Source organism: Python bivittatus, unplaced genomic scaffold (assembly GCF_059951505.1).
Source record: "Python bivittatus isolate LINGU-HERP-01145 unplaced genomic scaffold, Pbiv_v1 ctg000500_np1212, whole genome shotgun sequence".
NCBI lineage: Eukaryota > Metazoa > Chordata > Lepidosauria > Squamata > Pythonidae > Python > Python bivittatus.
The window spans coordinates 529,973-545,867 of NW_028277079.1; the positions used below are offsets into that span (position 1 = coordinate 529,973).

Genomic DNA, 15,895 nt, shown 5'->3' on the forward strand with positions numbered 1-15,895 from the left:
TGTTTGATGTTCTATGTACTGTTCTAGGGTAGTTAATGATTATTAAGGCGTTCTGAGGCGCCCCTTCCCCGAGGCGTGTGCAAAGATGTCCTCTGGGCCGCCGCAGTCGAGGGCAGCCTCCTCGAGGCCGTGGCTTTGTTGCCGGAAGGGAGCCGGGCAGGCGGGCAGGTCTGCCTGGACAGCTCCTGCGCCCAGTGAAGGACCGGCTGGGGCAGGAAAGAGGTGCAGGCCAAAGGCGGGGAGCTCCATTCGGAAATCACCGTTCCAGGAAATCGGGTCTCGCCAGCGTTTATTGGTTTGCAGTGCGTGTATAAACAGGGAAGGGCGTGGACAATAAAGGGACTTGTGGCTAAGCTGAGGGCCGCCCAGCCTCCAGCCTGGGGGAAACACACCGTGAATGCTGAAGGAACTGGGTAAAGCGCCGTCAGGATCCCTCTCAATTATCTCTGAGGAGTCCGGGGCGGGGGGGCAGAGGACTGGCGGAGAGCCACGGTGGTCCCTCCCCAGGAATTGTCGGCCAGGGAGCCTGACTCAGTCCCGCAGAAGATGCCTGAGCAGGAAATGAAGCGGGGAGGTGTGCCCATCGCAGGAGGCGAAGCAGCACACGTGAGGACGTGCCGACTGGAGCTTCCTTCCTTCCCCGCGTCGTCCTCCGGTCAGGCTGGCTCCTCCCCGCCCCTTGCGTACCCACTTCTGGGAAGAGAAAGCTGGGGGGCAGAATTTCAGCTGTCCAAATGGGTGCCCCCAGGAGAAGGTTCCTCCAGGGTTCAGTGGGGGAGCTGTGCCCCTCTGAGCCTGAGTGGGCAGAGAGAATCCAGGCAGGCTCTGCCTCCCTGGCGCTGCAGTGGCTGGCTTTTCAGGGTGGCTCCTGGGGGGGAGAGGCGCCACCCGGTGAAGCCTGGTCTCTCCGAGGCCCTGGCAGCCGGCCGTGCCAGGAGGAGCTGGGGATGGGGGGCAGATTTGTGCAGCAGCAGAGAGGAGTGAAAGAGAGCTGTTTGCAGAGCTGCGAAGCACCGTCCTCTTTCAAGGCCAGGTTTTGGTCACCAGAAGCTGCCCGAGAGGTTGGGAGACCCTTCCCGGCCCCTCTGCCATGCGCTAAAGGGCAGGAGTCGTAGGCCAGAAGGCTCTGGTGCAGGTGGGTGATTCACAGCAGAGGCACACGGCTGCTGCCAGGCGAGGGTTCTTCTCTCTGAACGTCACCAGCGGGAGGGAAGACGCTGAGCTCAGGTGCCCGCGGGGCTGGGGAGCCAGGGAAGGCTGGAAGTCCAGGCCGCCCAGCTGCAGAGACCCTGAAGACGCTGCCCCGGCGGAGCAAGGCGGTCGCGCAGGCCTCGGGGTCCACGGGAAGAAATGTCTTTGGAGCGCGCAAGGTGGAGGGAGGGCCTGGCGCCGGCGTTCAGCTGCGTCCTCCCCTAGCCTCGGGACTTGCAGTGGCTGTGCCGCAGGGCCTCAACCTGGGTGGTCAGGGTGCAGAATCGGGGTCGCTGGCTTGGCAGGAAGGACCAGCAGGCCTGCATCACAGCCAGAATCTGGAGGGGGAGGGGGGCCAGTGAGGCGGCTGGGGGCACCGTACCCCTTGGATGGCGCCTCAGCTTTTATCTCCCCAAACAAACAGTTAAGCTGGCTAAACAGCCCCTCCCTGGATGGCGCAGTCTCCCACCCGTAACTCCAAGCCTGTGATGCCAGGGGTGTTTCTGCAAGCTTCAGTGAACTGTTAGTTGGCACCATGGGTCAGGGTGGCACTGCCCCGCATCTGAAGGCCAGAGCAGGAGGTAGAAAGAGTATTCCTGTGGGGAGAAGGCCTACGGGGGGCACCTGAATTGTGGCGTCCTTGGGGCTCTCTGAGCTTGGTGGTTTTCTCGCATGCTTTTCGTTACCTGGCTAGGTAACATCTTCAGTGCTAGAAGGGAGCAGAGTTTGCTCTCCGTTTATATACAGTGGCGTGCCCTGCCAGTGTCGGTGTGTGTGTGTGTGTGTGTGTGTGTGTGGTTTTTTTCCTCTGGTAGTTCCTTGATTGGGGTATTGTTTACTGCTTGATTGTGTGTCTGGTGATCCTATAACAGCACGCCCTGCCCACCAGCGTCAGATGCAAACCTCCAATAAACTGCACAGCTGGATGGGTCACCAGGGACACAATCAAGCAGTAAACAGTACCCCAATCAAGGAACTACCAGAGAACCCACGCACACGCACACACAGAGACACTGTATATAAATGGAGAGCAAACCCCACTCCCTTCTAGCACTGAAGACGTTACCTGGCCGGGTAACGAAATGTTTGCAAGAAAACAGCCGAGCTCAGGGAACCCCGAGGGTAACGTATCCGCCTCTGTTGGCATCCTGAATTCCTCCCCCACCAGCACCCTTAAGCTAGAAGCACTGCGCTGATGTCTGAGGAAGGCCCCCCAACTCACCTCTGGGGGGCAGCCGGGGGGAGGCGGGAGGCGTTTCTGCTCCTTCAGCAGCTCCAAGAGGTGACACACGATCAGGGCAGGTTTGCTGTGACCCATCATGCGGAGAAATTCCTGGGGGGGTGAAAGGTGGGAGAATGCAGTCTCATTGGGGGCGGGATGGGGCTGGTGGGCACAAGTTCGCCCTCACAAGGAGATGGAGACCCTGGACAGATCAGCCCCTGCCTGCGGGACACGAAGGGGGGCCTGAAAGGGGCCACTGGGCCACTTCACTGAGCGGCCGCGCTTCTTCCAGGGCGTGGGCTGTGGGGATGGAGACCTGAGGGTCAAGCGGGGTGCACAGCAGGATGCGGCCAGATGGCCAGCTTGTGCGCCCTGAGTGGCCTGGATCCTGCTGCCTCCCGCCAGCACCCTCTGGGCGACCCGCAGGGCTGTCCGAGGGGGGAGGGCAGCTGCTGCCTCTTCGCCCCCGCCAGGGGCCACCCAGGCAAACCACCTCCAGCCGAGCAAAATCACTCTCCTCCTTCCCGAATGCTCCCTCCATCCCTGGATTGAGTAGGAGTCCCCCGCAAATGGGGTTGAACTGGGCCCCCCAGGGCACCCACTGGACTGCAGTTGCGTCTCAGGGCGTTGGCAACCCTAACCCTTGCTTGTCCTGTGGAGACAACCAGGTGGCTTCCTGGGAGGCCCTGGGGCTTCAATTGAGCTCGCGGAGGCCGAGGCGGTGGACCGGGCCCTCCGGGGCATGGGCTTGAGATCCTGTCCGCCCCCCGGCTGATGCAGATGGGTGGGTGCAGGAGGTAGAGGCCACCCTAGACAACTGCCAGCCCACCCCCAACCTCCCTTAGGCAGGGCTTCAGTTGCAGAGGTCCTGGGGAAGGGACTTTCCCAGACCCCCTTCTGTTGGGTCGCAGGTCTGGGCTGAGTGGAAACAGCAGGGTCTCCTGTTCGGGGACCGGGAGGGAGGGTGCCCATCCTGTTAGACCCCCTGCCCGTGGTATCCTGTGGGGCCACCTGCAGCAGCTGGGGTGGGACAGGGGTCTGCTCCTTCCCAAGAGGGCACTTCCAGTTGGTGTGCGTGGGGAGGAACGATCAGGCGGGGGGTGTTGAATCCAGTGTGCGCAGTGAAGGGTCTTCCCCCCAGGGGACGCAACTCTGCATGAGTCACCTGTAGCTGGAGATTGTGTGGCGGTCCCAGAGCTGGGGGGGGGCTGGAGAGGGCACAGCTCCTCAAAAGTGCGGGTCAGTGATTTGGGGGTCCTCCTGCTGAGCCCTGGGAAGAGGCGGCAGCAGCGGCCAAGACCAGGGAAGCCTTTCTCAGCTGCAGCTGTGGGCCAGCTGCAGACATCCCTGGACTGGGAAGCCCTGACCACAGTGGCCCATGTCTTCGTCACCCTGCAGGTAGACTACTGCAACACACACTCCTTGGGCTGCCTCTGAATCCGACTCTGAAGCTTCAGTCGGCTCGAAGCGCTTGAGGCCAGTCTGCGACCCAGTGGGGCAGATTTAACCAAGAAGCCCGACGCAGCCCTCTCCCCACTCCTGGCGTAGTCGAAATGCTGGCCCCTAGATCGGTCCTGGGGACCCGCAAGACGGTTTCTCCTGCTCAGCCTTGGCCCTCTCCCGGGGTCCTGGCAGGGAAGGCTTGCAAAGGGCCCCCCATGGGAGCTGAAGGGGGCCACCCACATACATCCTTGGTGCCTGCCCCACCCTGGGAACGCCGCACCTCCCAAGGCCTGGCGCCCAGCTTTTGGGAAGCTGCTCCTGTCTGGCTGTTCCACGATCATGGGGGGGGGGCTGCCTGGGAGCAGTTATTCGATTTTGATTTTACGTGGGTCTTTCTGCAGCATGGCAGTTGGGCAGCCTCGGGCCCATGGAGTCGCTGGTCTCCCGACTGGGGTGATTCCTAATACTCATAAATACGTTCTGGGAGGGCCCCCTCACCTCCGAGGGGCTGTGGCTCGTGCTGCCGTAGGTGAAAAGCTCGTAGAGGACGACGCCGAAGCTCCAGACGTCCGACTCTTGGGAGAAGACGCTGTCGGCCAGGGATTCGGGGGCATACCTGTCCGGGGGAAGAGCCCAAGCGGAGCAGCCCGTGGATCTCATGCGCTCGCTTCCCCATCGACGGCTCTGCCGTGGCTTCACAGGGCGCTCTTTGACCTCCTGTTCGAGAGGGCTGCTCCCCGCTTTGCTACAGCCACACCCTCCCCCAGCTCTCCAACCCCCTCCCAGTCGGCCCCTCTGCTTGGTTGCCGGTGGAGAGCCAAGCCGGCCCTAAGCCCGGGGCCCTTCCGTCATGGCCGCTGCCCTCCCGCCTACCAGAAGATGGGGCTCTGTCCAGGCTCCCGCACCACGTAATACTCCTTGCCCTGGGGCAGGATTTTGGCCAGGCCAAAGTCGCCAATCTTGACCCGGTTTTCATTTTCCACCAAGATGTTCCGGGTGGCCAGATCTCTGTGGATGTAGCGCCGAGAACCAAGGTAATCCATGCCCTGGGAGAAGAAAGGGTGGGTGACAAGGGCCCTCCTTCTCAGGTCCATGCGCGCGCTTCTCCCTCGGCCTCGGGGAAGGGGGACCTTCCTGGAGAGACCCCCGGCACCTCTCCCCTTGCAGGATTGTGGGCTAACCGAGTCAGTGATGGGCTGGAGTACGGATCCTGTTCAAAAGGTCCCGGAGCCAGGGAAAGGAGGAGGGGGAGTCGCTTCACTGTTGGCTAAAGAGACCCTCTGCCTCAGGAGTCCAAGCAAATGGCTTGGCAGTGCTGCAGAGCGCGCCTGGGCCAAACCTAAATTAAGGTATTCCAAACTGTCTTGGCCAGTTAGAGAAACGGACTGAAAATAATAGAAACAAATGTAAAATTCTGAGAAAAGAAATCAAAGGCACACGTGGAGGATGGGGGAGGTCTGGCTTGATAGAAAAGGCTGAGGTGATCCCAGGTCGGTTTGCTTTTCTACTGCCTCCCCGTCTTGCCTACAGCCCTGGTATTTCCCTGTAGCCTCTGCGCAAGGACTAACCAGACAGGACCCTGCTTAACTTTCTCAGATAATCCTAGGTTGGCTTGGTGCTTGCTGCCCTTTGCAGTAGCAGCCTGGCAATATGACTTTAAAAGCGTTCTTGCAATAGCAAAGTGTATGCTGGCCTGCGAAGGGAATTGTAGGCTGCATCTACAGAGCCACGGTTTCCACTGGAAACTGGATAATTCCACTTGACTCTCTCTCGGGCAGACTGACCCCTCTCCCCCGCCCCCGAGTCCTTTGTCCAGGTCTGGGCAGCACGTTTGGAGAGGGGTCGGGACAGGCTGGAAGAGAGTCCAAGAAGGGCAGAGAGGAGGGCCAGGGACTGGAGGGGTCTCCCACAGAGAGGCTGCAGGAAGTGGGGATCTTCAGCCTGGGGGACAGAAAGCTGTGGGCGAGGGCAGAAGGCCCATCTTCAGCTGTCAGTCCCCCGGGAGAAGGTCCAGCCCTGATCTCTCTCCTTCCAGAGTGCAGGACACCGGGTCCTGGAGCCATCCACAGGAAGGGCCCAGCTGAATGCCAGGAGGAAGAGCAATTTTGCATGGAACCCCTGACCCCAAGAGGGAGTGGGGCCCTCTTCCCTGGAGGTGTCCAGGGAAGGGCTGGAGAGCCATCTCTCTGGGCGGTCTCAGGGACCCCTTCCGATTCTACAAAGGGAACCCTCTCCACCCCCACGGAAGGGGGAGGGGAGGAAATGGACAGAAGGGCCTTTCTTCCCCTCTCTCTCTCTCTCTCTCTCACGATCAGAAGGGAGACCCCCAACACAACTTCAAGGGAGGAGCAAAGGGCAGGGATCCTCACAGGAGTGTAGCTGCATCATGCAATCCCCCGAGTCTGCAAAGGTCCTCAACAGGAGACAAATCCAGCTACAGACCCAAAGAAGGCTTGGCCAGGTGAAATGCCCCCTAGAAAGTGTAGATTTTCTAAGGAAGGCTGACATTTATCTTTGAGGCATCCCGAGGCCAGAGGACTGGAGGAGAGCAAAGGTGGTCCCCCCCCCCCCGCAAGAAAGGAAACAAAGAGGACCCAGGAATTGTGGAAAGATATCAGAGCAGCCAACGAAACGGGCCGTTGCCAATATTTTGCAGATGAGGCCATGACAGCTAAGAGCCAGGACAGCTTTGCCAGTCCTGTGAGACAGACCCGGCCCTTCCCTGACAGGGCGACTGTTCTAGTGCGCGAGGGGGATGCCGGGAGATGACCCCCTTGATTTCAGCAAAGCTTGGGTGCGACTCCATCTGACTTGCTCATCGGGGAGCAGTTCAGGGGCGGTTTGGATGGGACTGTACCGGGCGCAGAGCCGGTGGGCTGACGGTGCTCCCTGGAGGCATTAGGTTAGGGTGGCAGCCACGGCACACGACAGCTCTGGGCAGGGCTCGGGCGTTCTGGGCCACACCTGAGACGCGGGGAGACCGTTCCCCTCCACTCTGTACTATACTTCAGGCCAGGCATGAGCCCCGCGGTTCAACTGTGAGCCCCTCAGAGCTGGTTCAGAGGAGGGAGCAAAGATGATTCGGGACCCGAGGAGATGCCCTCCGAGGACGGTGAAGGACCTGGGGATGTGTCTTCAGGAGAAGGAAGGTGGAGGAGAGGCAGGACAGCCCCGTTTGGGTCCATGAAGGGGAGCCACTCGGAAGATGGCCAGGAGCCACCAAAACCAGGACCAGAAAGAGCCGGTCCACGTCGCAGTAACCTAGATCGTATTTCAGGGCAAAGAAGAACCTCCGGGGCCAAGATCTGCCCCCTTAAAGAGATGCAGGGATGCTGGGAAGTTCTCCCCTAGCAGCGGAGGTGCAGAGGTGCTGACGAACACACACGGAGCACGCCTCCCGTCCCTGGGAACCAAGGAGCCTCGTGAGGAAACATCCGTTTAACAAACGCCCCCGGCCTGCCTAGGCGGTTGCGCCCACTCTCCAAAGGGCCACGTGGGCGCGCCCTGCCTTTGGGGAGGGGCCGCAGCGTGCCTGATTTGCCCTTGCTGGGGCAAGGCTGTGCACAAACAGGCAAGCGCAACTCACCTTGCACACCTGCCAGGCGTAGAGCAACAGCTTCCTGAGGTCCAGCCGCTCCTGGTTCTTCTGCAGGTAGCCCCGCAGGCAGCCGCTGGGCAAGTATTCCATGACCAGCCGGAGGCTGTTCCGACCTGGGCCGGGGCAGAGCAAGTGCGGGATTAACTGCGGGGGGGGGGCGGAGGGACCCCCACCCCCAGGAGCCAACCGTGGGAGACGTGCAAGCTGGGAAGAGTAGTGGGGCTGCCAAGATCCAAGGGCCCGGGGCCTCCAGGGAGGGCGGCCGGGTGGTCCTGCGCCCTGCAGTCCAAGGCCTCCCAGCATGGCCCAAAGGGGGTGGGGGCCCTTCCCACCGCCTGACTGTCCGCCCCATGCAAAGAGGCCCCGTTTGGCCCTGAGGGCCGGTTCTGCCCTCTTGCTCTGCGCCTGATGCTCCCTGGACCCCCCAACACCTTCTTGGAAACCGGGCGCTCGTCCAACGGATCCCCAGCCTGATCCCTCCAGCAAGCAAGGGGGACAGCAGCTGGGCGGGGAGGGGCAAAGGGGGCCCACAGCCAGCCCCCCGCTCACCCCGGCTGTAGGCCACGCCACGGTAGGCGACGATGAAGTCGTGGGTCAGGGAGCGCAGGATGGCGATCTCGTGCTCGAAGTTCTGCTGCTGCTCGGGCGAGGTCTGCTGCAGCTGCTTCACTGCCACCAGTTCCCCCGTGCTGTCCCCCAGGGGGTCGTATCGGCACAGCTCCACGCTCCCAAAATTCCCCTGTGGAGGAGGAGGAGGAGGAGGAGGAGGAATTTTGAGGCTGCCTGATTCCTCGCTGCTCTCGGCGGTTTACAGTTTAAAAAGAGGAATGTCTGTCCTAAAAAAGCACCCATAGCCCACGAGAAAACAACTGAAGACCCCCGCCTCCGATCCCAAGGCCCGGGAAAGCCCCCCTTTTGGAATATTGGGGGGGGATATCCAGATCTCTGGGTTCCAGGGGGCAGGCTCTCCCCTCAGCCCCAGGACTCGCGGCTCTTCTTGGTCTCTGCCTGGGCAGAGGGCGGGGTGGTCCCTCCCCCCTGTCAGCTGCTCTGCAAAATGGGCACAGCTACCCCCAGCTGGCTTTGGGGGGCTGCGCTCAAAGACCCCCATTCTGGAAGGCGCCAGGTGGCTCCTGGAAGCTCCAGCACCGGGCGGAGAGATGCCGCTGCCTCCCGTCCCAGCCTCTCTGGGCCGGGGCTGCGCGAACCCCTTCTTGCCCTGCTGCTCCTTTACCTGGCCCGCCTCTTGATTTGCTCTAATGGCCCTCTGGTCAAGCAGAAGCTTTGCGAGGTCTGCAGGAGGGACCGCCGCCTCGGGCCGCCTCTTCCCGCCCCTGGCAGAGTCTCCGAGCAGTGTCTTTCCTCCGGGAGGTGCCTGCGGCTGCGCGGCTGGGGGACCTGGTGCTCCCTCCCGTGACGCCCCAAACAGTTCTCCAGCCCACCCATACCTTGCCTAGCACGGAGATGTATTTGAGGTGCCGGTCCTCAAAGACGGTGGGATCCTGGCCCACAAGGTCATCCCTGCCTCCCCCGAAGCTGCTGCTGGCCGGGAGATCCGTCAGGAGCTCGTAATCTGAAAGAGAAGAGGGGGGAAAGGGCCACCTTTCAGACACCCCCAAGATGGGGGTGGGGCAGCAGCTCTGGGACCTGGGACCAGTGGTGGGGGGAGCGAGGCAGCTCCTTGGCCTTGCAAGCCATTGGTGGCTTTGGGCCCAACTGGGAGGAAGAGAGCTTCTGGTTCAGAAGCAGTCTACCCCTGAATTTCAGCATCAAGTGGGATGTGGTCTTGGATGCTGGACTGAAGCAAGTTGTGGAGATGGCAGCTAGAGCGAGCTTCTCCCTGGTCAATCGCCCGAGGTGGCAGAACAGGGCTTCCGGGCTCGGGGGCAGTCTATCTCTAAAGCCAGTCTCCAGGGAGGGCTCTGGCCCCAGACCTTGTCCAGCGAGGCCCTGCTCCCTCCCCACCTCAGCATCTGGCCGCTGGGGGTGGGCTTACCGGAAGTGATGAAGCTGTTGAGGTCACGGATGATGGCACGGAAGGGAGGGCGCTGAGGGGGGCAGTAGTCCATGCACTGGGCCACCAGGCCGGCCAGCTCCGTCCACTTGAGGGTGGGCAGCTGGCGGCGCTCCTGGTAGAATCGGAGCTTCTGCGAACAGATGGGGGGGACATGGGGGGCTGGGCCGGCAGGGCCGGCTCCAGAGGTTGCTCCCGTGGCCGCTTTCGCCCGCTGGAGTTTCTGTTAAAGGCTCGCGATAAAGCCGGGAGCTGACCCTGCACAGTATTCTTACTGGTCAGGACAAAGTGGGACCGGCCAGAGCGGGCACAGCCACGACCAGCGTCTTCGCTCGGGGCCCCCAGGCTGATCTGTTTAGGAAGGGGAACCAGCCGAGCTGCAGCCTGAGTCTGGGTGGGTGGGTGGGTGAGCGTGGCAAGAGCACCCCCTCCCACCTCCCAGCCCCTTGGGGCTGCCGGAAAGCTTACTGCTTGGGGCCCCATCCCCCAGACGGGCATGTGTCCACCGTTGAAGATCTCCCATAAGGTCGCACCAAAGCCCCACCGGTCAGACTCCACAGCCAGCTTCTTGGGGTCCTCCACGCACTCGGGGGCCACCCAGGGAATTCGGTCCGTCACTCCTGCGATGAAGAGAGGGGCAGGTGGGAGTTGCATGGAGGCGAAGGAGGGGGCGCTTGCACGTGGGTGTGCATGGAGGAGGGGTGCCCCCGTGGCCGGGATGTAGTTATTATTTATTTAAAAGGTGTACATGGCCACCCATTTTAAACAAGTCTGGGCAGCTTGCAAGAACAGTACCGTGAAACCAGTAATGGTGAAACAACCATCAAAAATAAAGCAGTGAACCCAGCTGTGGCCTTTGCCCAGGAGACGGGGTCCCAGGGGGAGCGGGAAAGCAGGCGGCGGGTATGACAAAGCCCCTTGGGTGCACGTGGGTGCTCTGGCAGGGCGAGTCAGACGAGGCTGCGGGCTGCCCTTGACGTGGTTTGGGGGCCGGGCTGATCTTAACTTATGGCCATGGATGTTCTGATGATATTATGAGGCTGTTATATTCTCTTAGCAAAAAATATTTTCTTTCCTCGCTCTCGGATTTCAGTAAAATAAAAGCTTCTAGGCCTTTTAATAAAATCTGTGAATTGGAAAAGGCGCTCCCAGGCCCTTCTGTTTTTTGTCACCAGAGACTAACCAGCTCTCCTGCACCGGAGGATATTCCTGCATTGTGGCCCGTTCTGCACATGGCCCCGGGGACCCTGCCTGAAGGCTCCCCCTTCTGCCCACGGAGCCAGGGCTTTGTCTCCTCACTTCCTCTTTGCAGACCAAGTCACAGAATTGTGTCCTGGATTTCCCCCCTCGCAGGGGACAAAGGACGAGGGGCTGGAGTAGAGGAGCTCTGGGATCCAGATGCTGTTCCTGCGGATTGGTTCCTCCTCGACTGAATGATCCAAAGCTTTTCCTGGCACCTGGTCCTTTCCAGTAAGGGGTTGCCAAGCCCAGAGAACGTGGCTAAGGTTTCCTTTCTTTTCCCTTCGCAGCTGCAGAATTATTTAAAGAATTCCTACTGTTTTTTTTACAAGAGCTGGCTGGGTCACAGAGCGCAGTGCAAAACATCCCTGGGGTCAAGGCTTAAGCCAGATGCCCTGCAAAGCTGGGCAGCCAGGTGGCCACTGGCAAGCCAGGGGCCTGGAGCGCCAGCTTGGCTGGGGACCGGGGGGGGGGGGAAGCGAAGCCATCCAATGGGCCTCAAGGGACGCCTCCTCCTCCCTTCCACTGCCTTGCTCCAAATGGCACCCGTTGCCATTTTGGTCACAGCCGTTTGGGGAAGGGCGATGGCACCCCCCCCCCCGTCTACTCAGAAAGCATCGTTGCGAGCCACTCACCCTCTTTCGAAAGGGCAGCGGTGCTGACTCCCGGGTCACTGAGCTTGATAAATGGGGGGTGTCCAGCAGCCTCGTCGCCCTCCCGGGCCAGGAGCACCTTCCTGGCAGACACATTGCCATGAGGGATCTTCCTGTCCTCCTGTGAGGGGGCAAGAAGGCAACTGGCCTCAGGGGCCCCCGGCTGCAAAGGCCGGCCTGCCCGCCCCCTGGCCCCAGGCTGCCTCCCCTGGGTGCCGCGGGGCTTCAGCGTCAGGTTAAGGGAGGGCCAGGCCTCATTGTCAAGCTACGCCCCTGGGTATGGATCCCAGCCCCTACTCCTCTGGGCTCAGAGCTACCTAGCAGGAGGGGCCTGACCCCCAACGGCCCTCTGCTATAACCTGGGCAAAGTCGCGGAGGAGGCAGCGCAGGCTCTGGAGGGCTGTTCCTTTCGGATGGCCGGTGGAGCCTCCCTGTCCAGGGGCAGTGTACCAGGCACGCAGCCCTTGACAGGGATCGGAGCAGCAGAGGGCAGGGGCTTCAGCCACCCAGAGAGAAGCAGGCAGCTGGAGTGCGGGTGGTGGGGCGGTAGAGGGGGGCACCCGTTGAGGTGCAGGAAGCGCCCCTGGTCTTGCGTGCGGTTGTCAGCAGCGCTTAGACAAGACGACCGCAGGCAGGCAGCCTCCCTGCCCTGGGCGGGATGAGGGATGAGGTTCCGCCCGGCGGAGGGTCCTTTGTAGAGCCGCCGCCGCCGCCGCCGCCGCCGCCGCCGAAGTGCGCCTTTGCACCCCGGCCCCGGCCCCGGCCCCGACTCGCTCCGGGCGCGGCGGGGCGCTGGCGGAGCAGACCCGGGGCGGGCGGGAGGGAGCGGGGCGGCCGGAGCAGCCCCGCGTCTGGCGGTGCCAGGGCCGGCGCGGGCGGGCACCCCCGCGGCTGCCGCAGACCTACCAAGAAGTTGAGGGCGTAGGCCACCTGCTTGGCCACCTGCAGCTTCCACCGGGGCGACAGCTGGCCGGAGCGCTGCTTCCGCTGCAGGAAGGTGTCCAGGGCCCCGAGACGCACGCGCTCCTGCACCATGACGCCTGCCGGGGGAGGGAGGCGGGGTGGGCTCGGGAGTCTCCCGGCCCCGGCCCCGGCCCCGCGCGGGACTCCAGCGCCCACGCACCCACCTCCCGCCCAGCCCAGCCAGGGCGCGCGAGCGGACTCACTCTCTGCGCCCACGCAGACGCCGTGCAGCAGGACGAGGTGCTTATGGGCCAGCTGGCCGATCAGGCTGGCCGCCTCGAGGAACGCCTGGACGGGGGACACCAGAAGCCGCGGGCGGCGTGAGGGGGCTGGGGGCGGCCCCCCCTTCCGAGCCACGTGCAGAGACCCCAGGGCTGGCTTCCGAGTTGCCCTCAAATTGTGAGGGTTAGATGGGGAGCCAACGTATAAACTGCGTTTAATTAATGTACTATGTGTCCAACGTAAATAGTAAATTCGGTCAGATCGACTGGAATATTTGTTCCTCCCACCCAACTTTGCGGGGGGGGGGAGACAAGGCACTGAAAAGCCGAGCTGCAGCCCACCCGCTCCGGCTGAAAAGGGCTACCTCGCGGGCCTTGCCAGTAGCAGTAGCGCCACCTGCTGGGCACATCCAGCACTGCCACGCAAAGGTCGCGTTTCAGGCGCTACTGCGCGGTGGGTTCCCTCTGATGTATTAAGAGGTGCACACAGCTGAAACAAACACCAGTGGATTAAGATGCCCAGCGTGCTGGCCGTTTTCTTGTTCTGTCGTACACCAATTAATATCTGGTAGCAACTCCTGGGGAGCCCCTTTTGAGGCCGGGGGAAGGGGGGCTCGGCCCGTGGGGAGAGCAAAGGTCCGGCGTCTGGCAGGGGCTGGGAAAATGATGCCAGCCTGGAGCTGAGCTGAGCTGGAAGCCCAGGATCAGGCAACTGCCCCAGCTACCCTTCCTGAGGACCAGGACCTTGCTTTGTCTTTAGGACAGAGCGCCTCCTTTGCCTGCCGCCTGTCACTCCCTGCCCAGGTGGGGTTGGCAGATCTCCTGCCCGGGGCTTTGAAGAGGGAGGGTCCAGGGTGCCGCAATGAAGCTGGATGCTGGTGCCCACCGTGCAGGCCCCCTGATAACTTCGTGAACCCCGACTCTCAGCTTTGGCCCATGGGCAATGTAGCCCACAACCTAAAAGCAAGCGGGCTGCCCTGCTGTGCCTCACCTCGGCCAGGTGGCAGTGGCCGCTGTCCAGGACTTTCAGGATCACCTCAGTGGCTGGAGCTTCCCCAAGCTCGGCGTCCCCCGCCTCCTTCTGGGGCTCCTGTTTGAAGCCCCGGTAGATCCTGGTGAAGGTCCCCTGGCCCACGTTTTCACCCTGGGGAGAGAGGGCCAGGAAGCCCAGGAATGCTTGGCCAGGCTCTCGGGAAGCCGCCAGCGAGGGGCCCCCAGCCTTGCCCCACCCACCGCGGCTGCCACCTTCGTTTTTAAAAACTGCCCTCCTCAGATGCTGTTCCGGGCCCAGTTCAAGGGAGTTCGAGGAGCCGGGAAGGCAGCCCTCGCAGTGATGCGCGGGAACTGTTACTAGGCAAAGGGGGCTGGACATTTTTTAAGTCCAGAATGCCCAGTAATGTTAAGAAGCGGCTCCGACAGAGACCCCACTAATTCCCTGGAGGAGGAGGAGGAGGAGGAGGAGGAGGAGGAGGAGGAGGAGGAGGAGGAGGAGGAGGTCCAGCACAATCAGACCTGCAAGATTCTGCCATTGAAGCCAGTCTCAATGCATGTAGTTCTCCTCTTCTGTGGGGCAGACTTCCTGGTTTGGTCGACCCGGTGGGGCCAAGAGGGACAGAGCAGCTGCTCCAGAGATGGGGAGGCCCAGAGAAGTGATCCAGAGAGGCCAGGGAAGCCGAGGTCACCTTCGTTTGAAAGGCCGGGGCCGGGGCCGAGGGAGGCCGTTGGCAGGATGGATGCTGAGGGGCGGGTGGGTTAGGTGGTCTCCAAGATGCCTTCCAACCCTGTGGAATTCTCCTGTTTTCTGGGTTTCCACAATATCGAGACCTCTAAACTGGCCAGACAAGGCTGGGGTTGCAGAACATCCTAAACTACAAGGAATCAACTTCCATAGCACCAGGAAGAGCAGCCAGTCGTGTGAATGCGGCTGCTGGATCTCACCTGGCCTGTGTGGACACAGCCTTGGACTGACAGATCACAGCTTGGGTGCTTCTGCTGCAAAACCTGAAGGGGTTTATGCACAACAGGCGAAAAGTTTGTGGAGAAGGAAAGAGCTACCAGGAGGCTTTTAGCCCAAAAGTGCCACTTTCACCCCAAAGGGCTGTTTTTCTCAGGGTGCCGCACTTAAGAGAGAATCGCGGGAGGCTGAAGAAGAGAGCCGGGAGTGGCCCTCCTGGGGGGAGACTTAAGCCAGAGAGTTTAGAGTTTTAAGGGTTAAAATTATTTTGCTGAGGAACCCTTGGGAGAAAGTGACCACATCATCTTGGGGCTCAAGATACTGCAGAAAGGGGAAATGAAAATGAAACAGATTTCGGGAAAGTGAATTTGAACAGGATAACAGAAGTTCTAGGTGGGGGCTCCATGGAGAGACTCTTCGAGGCAAAGGCAGCCCCAAGGGGGGGAACTTTTTGAAGAGTAAGAAACTGCAAGACCAATTGCACAACCTTGCAAGGAGGAAAAGAAAGGGGTGTGGGGGGAGCTTAAGAAACTGGTCCGATGCACAAAGGGGGATGCATGAGGAGAGCAGGAGGCCTGTTTTTAAATATGGATCTTGGGCTCTTCTGCTGATCTTTGCTCTTTGGGCTGATCCACAAGGAAAGTAGGTAGTTCCTGGTAATATATATATATATATATATATATATATATATATATATATATATATTAGTTAATAGCCGCAGTACTATCTTTCCTCTAACCTTCCTCTTCTGACTGCATAGTTTTTTAGCATAATGTTATTATTTTATTATTAGTTTTATTATTCTTTTAGTATTCTTCTTATTCTGATGCTGTGCAAACACACTGAGAGCTCTTTGCACCGAAGTCAAATTCCTTGTATGTTTACATACTTGGCCAATAAAACTGTTCTGTTCTGTTCTGTTCTATTCTATTCCTGGTAAAATAGGAGTTCACCTACCACATGGGGGGGGGGGGCGCTGACAAATGAAGCAGAGGAACCCCCCTCCCCCTCCCCACCCTGTGTGAATCAGCACTCAGACAGGGCTGCACCCCTAGGTTTAACCATCTGTTGAGACCTGCCTCTTGCTTTAAGGAGGGAGACTGGTGGCTGTTCTCCCCACTGCCAGGTGATGCCATGGGGGTTGTCCGGTGAGTAACCCACCCTGCATGAACTGGGCAAGGACAGCCCCTGCCACTGGCAGGAAATGGCTCAGCCGTGAAATGGGTGGGCGTCCTTTTGAGACACATCCCAGACTGGCGGGAACGTGGCCGTGCCAAATTGCCCCAAGAACTCAAAGGGGCCGTGCAGGAAATGGAAGGCGGGTGGAGGCACCAGGGAGGTCTCTCAGCAAGTAGCTAATATCTGGAGAAAGGCTGAGCTGCAAAAGGCACCGAGGC

At 60.7% G+C, this 15,895-nt stretch overlaps 1 protein-coding gene across 5 annotated transcripts in view; it reads right to left on the reverse strand.

Moving 5' to 3' along the window:
* Window positions 1–272: 272 nt before the first annotated feature.
* The window catches only part of JAK3 (Janus kinase 3), a 34,967-nt gene continuing 19,344 nt past the window's right edge, over window positions 273–15,895 (reverse strand). For 3 of the 5 annotated variants that reach the window (XM_088147343.1, XM_088147341.1, XM_088147342.1), the window contains exons 12-24: window positions 13,536–13,688; window positions 12,527–12,611; window positions 12,267–12,400; window positions 11,343–11,481; window positions 9,937–10,088; window positions 9,451–9,601; window positions 8,903–9,027; window positions 8,004–8,193; window positions 7,443–7,567; window positions 4,730–4,902; window positions 4,355–4,472; window positions 2,414–2,524; window positions 273–1,529 (exon numbers count right to left, since the gene is read on the reverse strand). In XM_088147343.1, coding sequence (XP_088003469.1) covers window positions 1,413–1,529; window positions 2,414–2,524; window positions 4,355–4,472; window positions 4,730–4,902; window positions 7,443–7,567; window positions 8,004–8,193; window positions 8,903–9,027; window positions 9,451–9,601; window positions 9,937–10,088; window positions 11,343–11,481; window positions 12,267–12,400; window positions 12,527–12,611; window positions 13,536–13,688 — 1,773 coding nt within the window. In that variant the 3' untranslated portion in view covers window positions 273–1,412. Of the gene's footprint in view, window positions 1,530–2,413; window positions 2,525–4,354; window positions 4,473–4,729; window positions 4,903–6,488; window positions 7,260–7,442; window positions 7,568–8,003; window positions 8,194–8,902; window positions 9,028–9,450; window positions 9,602–9,936; window positions 10,089–11,342; window positions 11,482–12,266; window positions 12,401–12,526; window positions 12,612–13,535; window positions 13,689–15,895 lie in introns of those variants that run through there. The other 2 variants (XM_088147344.1, XM_088147345.1) reach the window with 2 other exon arrangements.